Here is a 16,099-nt window from a genome sequence, read left to right on the forward strand (position 1 = left end):
TAGAAATGGAGATGCAGAGCATGCATTTTTAACATATCTCTATATTCTAGAAGTCAAATTCAAAAATTATTGATGCATAAAATCAAGCAACACAAATATTGGAAGGTCTATAAAAAGTTTAAGGGCCTGTTCAGTGATAGAAACGTTTTTTTTTTCAACTATATTGAATAATTGAATCTCCCATTAGAAAATAAAAAACCCAGTTTTCTAAATTTTCTGAAAACGAATGCTATAACTTTTTGAAACATAAAATGTTAGGACATCTTTAGTCATAAAATTGGAGTTTAAATCTAGAAAACTTTTCTGAAACTGAACATGCCTTAAAATTCTTTCACAAAACATGTTGTACCTTACATCTTCTGATCCAAACGATACTTCAAGTATTTTCACTGCCTCCAAGTACAATGGTTCTGCTTTATCAAAGGCTTTTTTTACTCTATAAAGCTCTGCCTGCAACAGAAAACAAAGTAAATAACTTATTAAAGAATACAACCTTCAAGAAAAAGTTCAACATGCAGAGCTTTGGACGCTAAAGAAACATCTCTTTCCCAATGAGGTTATCAATGGTTCAGATCAACTCATATCCATTGAACATAATCGAAGCCACAGGATTATCAAATGAATCAATTCATATACATGGATTTGATTGCAGTTCTAAAAGGTATCTTGGGGCATCAGACACAGTCATGTTCTCCCTCTCTATTCCCTTCCTCACTAGCACATTACAATATTTCTATTTCCCTAGTCTCTAGAACCAATATTAGAACTGACAATTTAAAGGGCAGGTTCTTTTTCCCTGGTTTTAGAGTTGATATAGATGCTTTTGCTCAAGATATTGAATGATAATAATGAATCAACACAACCTGGGCCCAAACCAAGCTAACTAAGTTGGACAAGCTCAGGCATATTGGAGTTGTTTGATTTGACTTGGCTTCAGTTTGGCTTGGATTGTACAGGATGTTAAGGGCTTGGCCTTGTCAAAAACTGCAGCCACCAGACCTCATCCCAAGTAGCCACCAGACCGTCAGTTGGGTCTTCATCGAGGCTGCTCTATCCGGTTTGGGTTTTCCCCAGCAATTTATTGGGTGGATCATGCAGTGCGTCTCAACCACCTCTTTTTCCCTTATGATTAATGGCAGCTTGCACGGGTTTTTCCAAGGGAGAAAAGGGCTTCGCCAAGGAGATCCTCTGTCCCCCTTCATATTCGTTTGCTGCCTTGAGTATTTTTCCAGGTCCATCAAAATGGCAACCAATAATTCAGAATTCAATTTCCATCCCAAGTGTGGTGATCAGAGGATCACGCATCTAGCTTTTGCGGATGACCTGCTTCTTATGGCAAGGGGTGACCCCATTTCTATAAAAATTCTCATGGACTGCCTCAATGGATTTGGGGCTGTTTCAGGCCTCTCAGCAAATGCCCTTAAATCCAGCCTATACACTGCTGGCATAGCGGGTCCCGATCTTGAAGATATTCGAAGCCTAACTGGTTTTCCCAATGGGTCCATGCCATTTAGATATCTTGGTATCCCTCTTGCGGCTGAAAAGCTCAAAGTCTCACATTATGCCCCGTTTGTGGACAAAATGGCAGCCTTCACCAGTGCATGGTCCTCCGCCTCTCTATCTTACGCTGGCAGGGCAGAATTAATTCGTGCTGTGCTTCAAGGTGTAGAGAGTTTTTGGCTCTCCATCCTGCCTATTCCTTCAGCGGTTATTGTTCGCATCATCCGTTTATGCCGTGAATTCCTTTGGAACTCCAAGCACCCTCTTGTGCCTTGGAAAGACATCTGTTTGCCTAAAAAAGAAGGTGGTCTCGGTTTCAAAGATATTAAAGTTTGGAACCTTGCCCTTCTTGCCAGATCTCTGTGGGACATCCATCAAAAGAAGGATTCTCTTTGGGTCAAATGGGTATCTCATGAATATCTCAAGGGACAGTCCGTGTGGGCATGGTCTGGCAAAAGTGATGACTCCCCTCTTCTTAAGAAGCTACGCTGGATAAGGGACAAAATTCTGCTAGAAGCTGGGTCTAATGATGCTGCCATAGCTCGCTTAGATAACTAGGTCAACAATGGTCGCTTCTTCATTTCGGCTGCTTATAATTTCTTTCGCGACAAAGGCCCTTTGAGGGTCTGGGCATCTGATGTATGGCACCCGAGTGTGGTGCCTAAGCATGCTTTCACCCTTTGGCTGGCTGCCAAAGCAAAGCTTCTTACGAGGGACAGGCTGCTTTATCTTGATATTGACAGAAATTGTACACTATGTGGGACTGATGTGGCGACCAACAATCACCTATTCTTTCAATGCCCTTTCAGAAAATCAGTTTGGGGCAGCATCCGTGAATGGCTGGGACTATCGAGGCTCATGAGCATTATTCCAAGTGCTTTAAAATGGTTAAAGAAAGAAGCTCGAGGATCATCGTGGCAAGCCAAGGTCAAGAGGATTGCTCTTGCCTACACTGTTTACTACCTTTGGAACACAAGGAATAGGAAGATTTTTGAAGACAATATGCCTTGTATTGATTCTGTCATCCGTAGGATCAAAACACAAGTATACAGGGTCACTTTTACTTTGTATCCTCATGTTTTGATTCAGTTTGAGGCCCTCTCTATGGGTCACTGATTGTTTTCCTGGGTATGCCCAGTGTACTTGTACAGTTCTTTTGATCTTTATACATTTACCTTTGATCAAAAAAAAAAAAAAAGTAGCAGCCTTAACAAGGATTTTGTTATAGAATTCTCAAGCAAATAATTTGCGATATAACATCAAAATGACAACCTCAATTAGATTGTTCAAAGAACAGTGGCAGTAGTAGGCCCACCAGATTATTGCATGCTGATGCAACATGAGCATCCTTTTCACCAAATCCTTCTTTGGCCTCTTGTAATGCAGACAAGAAGAGCCTTTCAGCTTCCTCCAGTTTTCCCTGAATTCATAACAATAAATCATATATATTCATTAAAAAGACATGCATCTGGAATGGCTTATAAGCACATAGGAACATAGGATATCAGGACAAGATGAGATGGATATGCAAACACAACAATTTTCAAAACCAGGAGACAGAAGGCCATTGCAGTAAGTAAATATTGATTTGCATGTATATGGAAATGAGATGCTCGTATTTGCAAAATTAATATATTTACAATGATTGTTAAATAGATAATGGATAATCCTTTAAAAAGAAAAAAGAAAAAAAAAAAAAAGCAAAGTTGAAATGCAAAGCACTAGTTCTATACTAGTAGAACTCTTCAGATTTTGGAAGTTATAAGTGCTTATGGTCCAAATATCAAAAGCTTAGGAGGAGGATTAGTTGGTAATGAGCATAAAAATCCATAATTTCATTTTAATCTTTGCTTAAACTTATTTTTTCATGTTAGGACAAGCCTTTAGTGCATCTAGGCATGTGTCATGGTGATGAGATGTATCTCCCGTGCATCTGAAGTGTGGGTTTATAGAAAAATAAAAAGATACTAGGGCACAATTGGACATGTCCTACATCTGTTAGTGCATTTTGGATGTCATCAACACATGTTAGTGCATATAATAAGTGCCAGCGTCCGATGAACATTAGCCAGGTAGAAGGCGACCTATAGTAAGTCTCTGTGATTACTAGGAAATGATCAAAATCGTGTAGGCAAGGTATCTGACAAAAAATATTACCTGCAAAAAATAATCCCTTCCTTTATCGGTAAAAACTCTCCACTTGGATGTGTGTATATTTGATACCACTGACCCATCCTGAATTTTGCGTAACCCAGTTAAATTACCCTCTTGCATATTATCTTCAGAACTTAAATTGATTGAAGCATCTTCTGCAAAAGCAGTCCTACAATTTATGCCAAGAAGTACTGCTGCAGGAAAATACAAACTTAAATTATATTAAAGAACAAATGGTAGTATTTAGTTATCAAAAAGGTAAGTCCATGATTTAAAGACATAAATGAGCCCAATGCTAAACTGGAGTAGTTTCAAAAGAAGAAGAGAAAATAACCAGATTTAATACAAAAGGCATTGCTAATCCCAAAAAATACATAAACGTATATAAGCCCATGTCACAAAGAAGACAAATCTTCATCCCTGTTTTGCTATGAATAATGATAATGATGAGAGTTAATGCATGGGCAAAATTGTCTTTTCACGCATTCAGCATATCAATTCAGCTGAAACTTTCAGCCTCATTATCGATGTCCTTTTTGCAATACCCCAACCAAGTGCTAATGCACTTTTGCAAAAATAGATTCTGTCAGATCTTTTTCCTTTTTTCATAAATCAATTTCTGTCAGTTCTTCACAGAACAAATGGCTATATAGTCTTCTTCTAAATAAAAGTAACTGTAACACCAAAATTTTTATAAAGAGACAAATAAGAGGGAAAACAAAATCCAAGAGGAAATAAGATTTCTAGAACCATTGTAGATTGGAATTGAGTTTAGCTTCTAAATGGAGATTGAGATAAGAGGGATTATCCTAGTTGTGGAGGGATTTAAATGGGGCAGGAATTAGAATTAAACTTGATTAAGTCTGGAATAAATAAGGAAAAATCATAATTATATGTATATATATATTATTGTAAGAGAATATTATTGTAAGAGAATTTGAAAAGGATTAGGATTGACCCTAAGGGATAATTGAGAGATAAATCAGAAACATAAATGGATATTATCTTAATATGGTTTGAGAAGGATAAGGATTAGGATTAATTAAGGAATTGGAAACAAATCAATTCCTTGTAGAAGAGGAAATTATTCATCAAGGTTTGGAGACAAACTAATTCCTTGTTAAAAGGGGATTAGGATTGCTAGTGTAAATTTTGTGGATAAAAAAGAAAGAAAAACCTATGTATTAGTTGGTTAGGATTTGATAACGATTATGATTAATTGGGGAATTAGAAATAAAAGGGGAAATTGAATCTAAAACCAAAAGGAATTTGGATAAAACCTAAGGGGATTATAAATACAGGCTTAGAGGGGGATTAAATCATTAAACTTTGAGCTATGAGAATTAATGAGAAGCAAAGTCGTTGGATAATTGTGCATTCCCTCAATAAAGGGGTTAGGTGAGTAGTGATTCTTGCACTAGTATGATTTCAAATAAATCCAATGCATGTTGAAAATTAGTTTGATACAATAAATGTGTCCAATTTTTTTATGTGATATATATTCTTGAACTATTGATTTGAAAATAATTTGAGAAGAGGGATTTATCAAATCATTTTGAAAAGAATATTGATGGTTTTAGCATGTCTTTTTTTAAAACTAATATGGAACCATTGGGAGAAGTCCAAGGGTTACTCTGGCAACTAAAATTGGCTATCTACTAGGTGCCATTTTAGTTTCTTAGCAGGAAGAGATGAAGTGATTATTTTGTCATGCTCCACCTAGTACTTGGGGTTGGATCATAGGGAAGTTACTGGGTCCCCTTTATATTGATTGGATCCAGGGCTATACTACCCATTGAGGTTCCCTTAGTTAATTGATGTTTTATACATCGTGGAAATTGTAGCTACACCATGTGATTTGACTATATTGATGATACTTGTTGCATGGGGTATACTGGTTAAATTGAAATTTTGTTTTATTATATATGTATGAAATGTTTTATTTTAGATTTTGGTACGGATCTATTATGCAGGGTGACATTCACTGGGCTTTAAGCTCACCAATCTCCCTAACATATTTTCCAAGTAAGCAAGAATAACTGGCTAGACGTGGACTTGGATCACAGGATTATCAATGGACTCAGTTTGGGATGGTTTAATTTTTTGTTATTTTCCGTTATTTAGTTATGTAAATATGGAAGGATTTCAGGCTTCATGAACTTTAAGACTTGGCTTAGGGTTCAAGGTCAATTACACAACTCGTGGAGGGGGGTGCGAAAATAACTATGAAGCACAAATGTTCTTGACAAATCTTATGTTGATGCTTTAAAAAGATACACAAATGTTCTTGACAAATCTCATGCACACACCCAAATGTGTTATATTGTCATTTTAATTTTTTTGGAGTTAACACACGTGGATAACAAGGGGGCTCACCTCTTCATGACTAGGACAAACATGAAGAACACTACAGGCTGAAGAAAATAACTTAAAGATCAACTCCAAATTCAACATGTTTAGTATTATCCCTGTTAATCCCACCTTCTTTAGGTTGCTCAAAATTAGTAACTTCCACTTTGTTTGGGAATTGCTTTATAGTACAGATGGTAGGATTTTATTCAATTTTTTCAACATATAGAATACAAATATGGTTCCTAGCAAAAAAAAAAAAAGGAACATGAATATGGTTTCTTACTACAGTAAAAACCATATATATAATTCTATCACCCAAAAAAAAAAAAAGGAAACACATAATAAAATGTGTCTAGGTGCAATATCACCATGCTTCTCAAAAGAATATTTCTTTCTCAAGGAGAGCATAAAACCAAAACAAATAACAAGCCCCTCTGTGAGAAACATGAAAAAAGCATTCTTGTAAAGGAAATCCGATAATGATGCTTCCATGCATAAATTTGGAAAATTTGTAATTCTTCTAGAAGTTGAGAAGAATCCTTGGTTTTTTTATAGTCAACTGAGCAACATTGAATTCTTAAACCTGCCAACCCACTTGCTAAATGAAAACCAAGTAAAAAGGATAAGCAGTAGGTACCAAAAATTCTTTATGGACACATTTTCTACATAGATTTTGCTATTTGATAGAGGCAGTCTTTGAGTTTGCAAAGAAATTCTGAATTCAAGGTTGTGTGAGTGCAGGAATGGCATGGGGGACTGACATACTATAACAAAAAGTAAGAACCAACAATTTTCATCTTTCATTAAATTGCCTCATTGACATGAATCAAGCCTACCTAGATTTCAGTAAAACAGCCCATAAAGAAAAGTAATTGACAAAGCAACAAAAGAGAAGAAGAATGAGAAAAGAGAGAGGAGAAGCTTCATTTCAGGACAACATTCCATACAGCCAAGGCAATTTATAGAGCACCAAAAGAGACAATGTGGAGAGAGAGAGAGAGAGAGGGCAGAAGGAGTAGAAGAGAAAACATATAGTTTCCATAGAGAGGACTATAGTTCTGAGCGAGAAGGTAAGAAATTGCTCTCTTTGTTTTCTCTTCTCCTTGCCGTTCTCTTTCTTCCTTCTTCCTTGTTTTCCTCTATCCTTTGTTTGTTGCTCCATCTATATCTTCTTGGTCTCCTTTCTCTTCTCTTCTCTTCTCTTCCCCTCATTTTCTTTATTTGCTCTTCTTTATAACACCACCACCATATCAAGCCTTAATCCTATTATGTGAGTCAGGTACATGAATTCTAGATCACCAATCATTTCTATCAATTGGCCTTTTCTCTTTTCTTTTTTCTTTTCTTTGCCAACTCCAATTCCATGTTAGCAAAAACTCAGAAAGCTGATCTAGAAAATCCTAGCAAGTAATATGGACCACAACAACAACATATCCATCCTTTATCCCACTATGTGGGGTCGGCTACATGAATTCTAGACTTCCATGTATTTCTGTCTTTTGTCATATCTTCATTTAGATCCATACACTTCATATCAAACTTTAATGTTTCTCTCAAATTCTTCTTGGGTCTGCCTCTACTTCTTTTTTTGACTAATTGTTCCATTTCATCAACCCTTCTCACAGAAGCGTCTCTTGGTCTCCTTCTCACATGATCAAACCATCTTAGTCTAGTCTCTCTCATCTTCTTCTCGATTGGCACTACTCCTACCTTATTACGAATAATCTCATTCATAATTTTATCTTTTCTTGTATGGCTGCACATCCATCTTAACATCCTCATCTTCGCTACACTCGTCTTTTGCTCATACTGGCATTTGACTGCCCAACATTCTGAGCCATACAACAAGACTGGTCTTATAGCTATTCAATAGAATTTTCCTTTCAGTTTTAATGGGACTTTACCATCACATAGCACTCCCGATGCATTTCTTCATTTTAACCAACCTGCCTTAATTCTATGTGTGACATCCTCGTGAATTTCTCCATCTTTTTGAATCACTGATCCCAAATATCGAAAATGGTATTTTCTTTGTAAGATTTGGTCTTCTAATTTTATTATAACATCCTCCACTCTTGCATTCTTATTAAATTTACATTCCATATATTATGTTCTCTTTCTACTTAATTTAAATCCCTTAGATTCTAAATTGTTTCTCCACAACTCAAACTTAGTGTTCACTCCTTCTTTTGTTTCATCCACCAACACTATGTCATCTGCAAATAGCATACACCATGGCACCTCTATCTGAATGTCTTTAGTGAGTTCATCCATTACTAAAGCAAATAATTATGGACTTAGTGCAGAACCTTGATGCAGTCCCATTGTAATTTTAAACAGTTCAATATCCCCTCCACATGTTCTGACCCTTGTCTCTACACCGTGATACATGTCCTTAAGGGCTTGTATATAGGCTATTCAGACTCCTTTCTTCACTAAAACCCTCCATAATACTTCTCTAGGAACCCTATCATAAGCCTTTTCTAGATCTATAAACACCATATGCAAGTCCTTCTGATGATCCCGATACCTTTCCATTAGGCGCCTCAGTAGGTATATAGCTTCCATTGTTGACCTACCAGACATGAAACCAAACTGATTTTCAGAGACTTCTGTTTCTTTTCTGAACCTCTGCTCTATTACTCTCTCCCAGAGTTTCATGGTATGGTTCATTAACTTAATTCCTCTGTAATTTTCACAGTTTTGAACATCTCCTTTGTTCTTGTATATAGGAACCAAAGTACTCTTCCTCCACTCATCTGGCATCTTTTTTTTATTTAAGAATCGCGTTAAATAATTTCATTAGCCAGGAGATGCCCTCTTCTCCCATGCATTTCCATGCTTCTATTGGTATATTATCCAATCCCACCGCCTTATGATTTTTCATCTTTTTTAATACTTGCCTTATTTCATTTGAACTTATGCGTCGATAAAATGTATAGCTTAGGTTCCCTTTGGAGTTACTAAGATATCCCAACCTAACTCTTGTGTCGCCACCATCATTGAATAATTTTATGAAATACTCCTTCCATCTCTCCTTAATCGCTCCTTCATTCACTAATACATTTTGGTTTTCATCTTTTATGCATTTCACTTGATTTAGATCCCTTGTTTTTCTTTCTCTTGCTTTAGCTAATTTATATATATCCCTTTCTCCATCTTTTGTATCAAGTCGTTTATATAGATTCTCATATATTTTTTACCTTACTTCACTAGCTGCCCTTTTTGCTTCTTTATAATTTTTTAGATTTTCTTCATTGTTGCACTGATATACAGCCTTATAGCAAGTTTTCTTATTTTTAATTTTCAATTGTACCTCTTCATTCCACCACCAAGACTCCTTAAGGTTAGGGGCTATACCATTTGTCTCTCTAAGGACTACCTTTGTCGTGCTTCTCAGGGCATTAGTCATTTCTCTCCACATTTGGTTTGTCTGTCCTTCTCCATTTCATTCCCTTCTACCCCTTAATTTTTATTTGAAGATTAGTTGTTTCTCCCCTTTTAAATCCCATTACCTAATTCTTGGATTTTGTTTTATGTGATTTTTTCTCTTCCAATTTCTTACTTGGACGTCAAGTACTAAAAGTCTATCTTGAGTAATCAAACACTCTCCCGGTATCATCTTACAATCCCTACAACATAACCGATCCTCTTGTCTCATGAGGAAGTAATCTATTTGGGTGCTTGATGTGATATTTTTATATGTGATTAAATGTTCGTCCCGTTTTTTGAACTTAGTATTGGTTATGATGAGCCCATATGTCATAGCAAAATCTAGAATAGACTTACCCTCATTATTAGTTTCTTCGAATCCATACCCTCCATGTACATCTCTATAGCCGTTTCCGTCTCTACCCACGTGACCATTTAAGTCACCTCCTATAATCACTTTCTCTCCTCTTGGTATCATTTGTTGGAGTCCCTCTAGGTCCTCCCAGAATTTTGCTTTTATCTCCTCACCTAACCCCGCTTATGGTGCATATGTACTAAAGATATTCATAGTCATTCTTCCTAGACTAACTTTCACCATAATAATCATATCCCCTATTCTCTTTACATCCACTACCTCATCTACTAAGCTTTTATCCATAATAATTCCCACTCTATTTTTCGTTCGATCATTTCCTGTGTACCATATTTTATATCCAGTTTCTGATAAAGTTTTTGTTTTTTTCCCTACCCATCTCGTCTCTTGAAAGCACATAATATTAATATTTCTCCTACTCATCACATCTACCACTTCCATAGCTTTGCTTGTTAATGTTCCATGACCCAATCCTTAATCTATGATTTTGGTTTTGGCCTTGACTTTGAATTTGATTTTGTTCTTTATTTTGATTTTTCTTTTTATTTTGATTTTGGACTAGCTTCTTTACCCACATCCGTCCAAGCAAATGCGGGGACCCTTGCCCATTTGTCACTACATCTGGGCGCCGATGCAGCGGCCCTATCTCACTTGACACTACACGCGGGCAGTGTAGTGCGTCACTATGAAGGGTTACGCCCCAACGGTTTTTCATAATTTGTCTAAAGTTCATATTTTGGATCCGACTAAGTTTTACTTGTCAACTACCTAACACAATCCCAAACTAATTACACCTCAGCCAACAACACTCTAGTAAGTAATGCACATGATGTTTCATCTGATGACAAGAAAAAGTGTTGAAGACTTGTACAGTTGTACTAGAGAACAATCTAGAAGGAGATTCACTCTGTTTTCCCCTATGGTTAGACACAAAGCAGCATCCTTCTAAAGATGCCACAAAGTTATATTTGTATAAGAAAAAAATTGCTAGAGTCAAATAATACGTGTCAAAATTAGAAACATTGATCTGCAAAGTTTATTTTCCTTATTGACTTCAAACTATTTAGTGTGCCATTTTCACTAGATCTCCATATAACTGATGGAAGACCTTTAGAGGAAGGAAGTCTCTATTTTTAAATGATCTTCTAATGGTTTGGTTGTTCAGGGAGGTATATTTTTATCCAAAGAACTTATATTCAGAGATCAACAAATCAGTCGAAGCACGATAGTTTTAACAAAAAATTACTGCAAGAAAATTCTTCAAGAACAAATAATACCAGCTTGTCCAGAGAGGAAAATCCACAGATAAGCCTCTCCAAGTGGCCTCTTCCAAGTGTACTGCCCAAAACCATAACAGGAGAAATATATTTTGCCTACAGAATTGAATAGGTCAATGAGGAAACAAGAAAAATATGAACTAAGACAACAATTATTATTTCCAATAATCTTCTAAGAAAATGATAAGAGAAAATAATAGTGAGCAAGCGAACAACTTTAATACTATTGAATGCTTGGAAGCAAAGGTGGATTGGCTGATGCAAAAGCCCATGCTGTTGCTTGTTCGGAGGGATGCCACAACGATCAAAATCAAATATTTATATGCTGTTTTGAGAGCATTGAAGGAAAAATGTTTTGTAAACTTTTCAGAAATATTTCAGATGATACAAGTCAAAACATTCAAAAGCAACAAAAGGAATATTTGAGAATACACACAAATATTAGAAAACAAAATTTCAAATTTATCAAAATGTACAAAAGTTGAATAGCAAGTTAATTAAACATTTCTTTAATAGGTATTAATTATGCTAGCATTCACATAAAAAAAAAACAAAGAAAAAGTAAGAATTCAGAAAAGCAATGTTGATATCAACCAAAAATTCTTAAGTATTGTTGAATAAATTGATGTTAGTAAATAAAAATGTAAATGATTCAACGTTTATACAAGAACTAGATAAAATAAGTTATATTTTGTTTTTTTTTTTTTGCTGAAAAATTGCAAAACATTGTTCAAATTGTAAAAGCATTGTTTAGATGTATTACACTGTAACCTCTTGTCTTTCAATATGCTCTAGTGCGTTTTCAAGCTAAAAAATAAAGTTGTTTTCCCATAGTATTTCATTTTTGGTTTTTTCAAAACAAAAATATTTTCATCATTTCAGTTGAAATTTTGTTCCTCCATGCAAATTAAAATGTTACCATGTATCAACCATAAAACAAAACATCATGTGGTAATCCAACCTTGGTATTGAAGTGGAAGTTTCATATCATAAGAGAAGTGACTCGCGTGCTGTCATAGCACCAAAATATGGGTCAGATCTTGGGGTAACAAGTGAACTGAGTCCCTTCAGGGGAAATTACTACACCTACAGCTGTCTACTTTAGAAACTTTCTCCAAAAAAAGTTCTCCCCTTTGTTGTAGAAAAGCATTAGGAAGTGTTGGTAAGTCCAAAAAGTGCAATGCAGCTTCTCAAAGGTGGTGCCATATTCACCCACATTTGCAGTCAACGAATGGGTGGAAAATCTTCTTCTAAAGAAATTCAAATGTTCCACAGAATGTATGCTAGAAAAGGCTCTGTGACACTAGGTTTTTATCTTAAAAATTATGAGAGGAGGTTAATAGAGAGATTGAGAGCGTTCCCTACAAATATCATGTTCCTTGCCACTATTAGCTCATATTATGCCAAAACACCTTATAATACCAGTAGATTTCCCTGTCCTCAACAATCCCAAACTAAAAATTGATGGTATGAAAGTCAAATTTAATAAATTTGAAAGTCCAAAAAACGTCTGAATTTCTGAATTATTGAGGTTCATATTCATAACCTCATTGTGTTCTGGAGAAAGGCCAATTTAAAAACAATCAAGCCAATGGCCTCATAGCATATATCAAGAGCTCGCATTGATAAGTTAAGAGACATGATGTCATACAGCTTGGTTCCAATTGCACACAATACTGTTGTAATTTCTGTTGAGCATACATCATTTCAGAAAATTTAAGGAGAAAATTCATTTGAATGTTTGTGAGAAGGAATAAGTCTTCTGATCTACAAACAACATTTGTGTCAGATGATATAGCATTTTTACCCATCAACAAAAAATAATTTATGAGCAAGATATAACAAGAACTTTACCCAACACAACAAGCAAAGACCAAAATTAACACCTCAGAAGCTAACACTTAACTTGCATTATAGCTCATCAATATAAGCAAAATACTTTACAAACTCAATTCTGGGTTAGTAACCAAATAAAAACGGATTCCTTGGCATCTATTCATTCTCTCCTCATTTTCCCAACTTAAACAAACAATATGAAGTGTTATCTTCTTTCACATTAATTCTGTTCTAACATTACCTTCATAAATACTATAACCAACCAGAGAATCAATGAACTCCTTCACAAGGACAACTTCAGTATCACAATTTTTTGTGCAGAGGGTTCAAAAATATACAGTCTTTTCCACCCTAAGTCTCTCCTGAGTCAGCAAAAACAATGCAAAATGACGGTACTCAAACATCAATCATCAATACTAGGACACAAATAAGGACTTCATTTGGTGTCACCTTCATTTTCAAAGCCATGTCACTATTGTGTTTTGACAAAGTTCTCCTTACTCAAATATCTTAATTACAATTGAAATGACTTCAAAATTTCATAACTTGAAGGCCAAAACTGTAAAACAATTGTATAGGGTGAGTCCATGTCCTACAAGAAAACTACAGCAGTTTTTAACTTTCCGCAGCTTTTTTTCTTGTGTTCTCAATTCTTTCTCCTTCGTTTGTCCATAAAATCATCCATTGATGGGTCTTTGAGAATTGCATTGAAGATCTTTAGATAGAAAAGGAGAGATATAACACCATCCAAATTCACGAATCAAGTTAGAGTTCGATCATTTCTACATTCGATTAAGTTTGTTTTTTTCTTTGACTTCTCTGTTCCTCTGCTTATTATCTGTACATTCTTAATTCTCCAATCAATTGTGTATAAATTGTCCAAGGGCAACGGCACCCATTGTATGTAACTCTTCCATTATGAAGGCCAATAGGGAAAACTGTGTAATTCAGGCGAAGGGATTACCTGTTTGCCTGGTTTTTGCTGTACGGATAACAGTGGCAGTGGGTATTTGAGGAGAGTGGCGCAACTTTCTCAGCAAACCAAACGCTGCTTGCCGGAGAGACATTCTCGCAGGATCGTTAGAGGGAGGGAGAGAGAGAGAGAGAGCTATACTGGAGTGCCCTCAACGATCAGACTCTCAGGCTAGGATTTACGGGAGTGCCCTACACCCTGTTTTCTTTTTCTTTTTTTTATATTAAAAAAATCAGAAAAAAAAAACCTTATAATTATGAATAATTATACTAAGCACCTAAGATCATCTCTAATTACACGAGCCACCTTTTGATATTTAAAGTTTGCAATAAACACCTTCCCATTAAAAACTATAATAAAATAACCCATTTATCCCTTAATTTTTCTCTTCCATCTCTTGTCTTCCCCTCTATCACCAAATTATTCAAAGTGAATAGACTAAACTTGTGCCAAAAATCAAATCAAATTGAGCAAAGAGATGTTCAAAAGGAACAAATCAAATAAATTAAAAAAAATCTGACAAAAAAAATCATAAAAATTGAAATTTTGGTTAAAAGCGATGTCGTTTTTATATTTTACTCAGTTTAGTTATTTTGATTTTTTTTAATTTAAAAATCGAGCTAAATTAAAATTGTTAAATTTATAAATTGAACCGAACCAACATACAACTTGAATTGAATTGGATTAACAATTTTGAACATTTCAATTGGATTATTTCGATTTAATTAATTGAAATGTTGCTCATTTGATGAAATATTTTTTTTAAATGAAAGGGATTGTTCGTGCGAATTGCATATAAAAAATAAAATATTTTAAATAACATTTATTAGATAACATTTAATTAAATTTTAAATAAAAATTTATTAAAAAAATTAATACTATTTAAAGTTAAGTTTAGATCTTGTTAACATAACTAATTATAAAATATAGAACTCCCAATAAGATTCAAACACACAATATCTAATGTATTTTCACCAACCAGACTATCACATTACACAAGTAAAATAGAAAATACACAAAAATACTATAATAAGATTATAATCTACTAGTGGTAAACCCATGTGATATACGAGAGAGTTTAATTTAAAAATAAAATATTAAACTTGTTATTTTAAATAATTCTAACAAAATTGATAATTATAGTTTTTTTCTTTTAATACTAAGTCTTTGATCAAAATTTAAGTTTAATTAATTATTCGCTATTCTGCTAATGAAGAACACTCTTAATTCAATATACCGCCATTCAATGTGCTAAATAATAATTAGCACATTAAGTAGATCACTTGGTAAATACTTATAAATTTTTTTATTTATTTATAAATGAATATTTTAAAATTTATAATATATCTACTCAAAGACATTCATTATTTTATATTTATTATATTATAAATATAAATTAAAATTCTTAAATGTGAGTAAGAATAAGTTTTTCAATAATAACAAAATTTTAAAAATATGAATTTTGATTTATTTCATAGTCTTAAAAATGTAATACCTTAAATATTAATTAGCATTGAAAAACCCAAACATTTTAAAACCTTAAATATTTTCTTATAAATTTGTTAAGATATCACATTTTCAAGACTATAATATAATTATTAAAGTAAAATTAATAATTAACTAATCGCTATCTTTGATTTAATACAAGTTTTTGAGAAAAAAATCACCATTGATTGACATTTGACAAAATACTTTACCTGACTATCACATTTTAATATTATATATATATATATAGAATAAAGATAAGATTTTAAATGAATGAATAATTTTTTATTACTTAATTAATATTTCAAGTTGTCTATTAATATTTCTAAGAAAATTCATTTAAATTTAATACAAATTTTAGCAGCAAAAGCAGCTTGGCAGATTTTTTTAGGGAAAAAAAAATTGCAAACTATTTTACTTAATATACTATACTATATATTATTATATTATATAAAAAAAAAGATTTTATTTAATAGATAATTTTATGTGACTTAATTAATATTTTAAGTATCTACTCATATTCCTCATAAATAGTATTTATTTTTTATTAATTGATGGATTAATTAAATATTTAATATTTACATAATAATGTATTTGAAAACCTGTGATTATAATTGAAAAACTCATGTATTTAAAATCTATTATAAATTTTACAGTAATTAGTACTTATTATTTAAAAGCAATTAAAAATTTTAAATTATTAATACAAATTTCTAA

At 33.7% G+C, this 16,099-nt stretch overlaps 1 protein-coding gene across 12 annotated transcripts in view; it reads right to left on the reverse strand.

The window, feature by feature from the left end:
- Positions 1-14,074, reverse strand: part of LOC127799249 (uncharacterized) — an 83,641-nt gene extending 69,567 nt beyond the window's left edge. For 10 of the 12 annotated variants that reach the window (XM_052333106.1, XM_052333108.1, XM_052333103.1 and 7 more), the window contains exons 1-5: positions 13,889-14,074; positions 11,089-11,184; positions 3,658-3,848; positions 2,816-2,920; positions 350-450 (exon numbers count right to left, since the gene is read on the reverse strand). In XM_052333106.1, the coding sequence (XP_052189066.1) occupies positions 350-450; positions 2,816-2,920; positions 3,658-3,848; positions 11,089-11,184; positions 13,889-13,991 (596 nt within the window). In that variant the 5' untranslated portion in view covers positions 13,992-14,074. The remainder of the gene's footprint in view (positions 1-349; positions 451-2,815; positions 2,921-3,657; positions 3,849-11,088; positions 11,185-13,888) is intronic. The other 2 variants (XM_052333107.1, XM_052333105.1) reach the window with 2 other exon arrangements.
- Positions 14,075-16,099: the final 2,025 nt, after the last annotated feature.

The sequence above is a fragment of the Diospyros lotus genome, chromosome 4 (assembly GCF_014633365.1).
Source record: "Diospyros lotus cultivar Yz01 chromosome 4, ASM1463336v1, whole genome shotgun sequence".
Taxonomy (NCBI): domain Eukaryota; kingdom Viridiplantae; phylum Streptophyta; class Magnoliopsida; order Ericales; family Ebenaceae; genus Diospyros; species Diospyros lotus.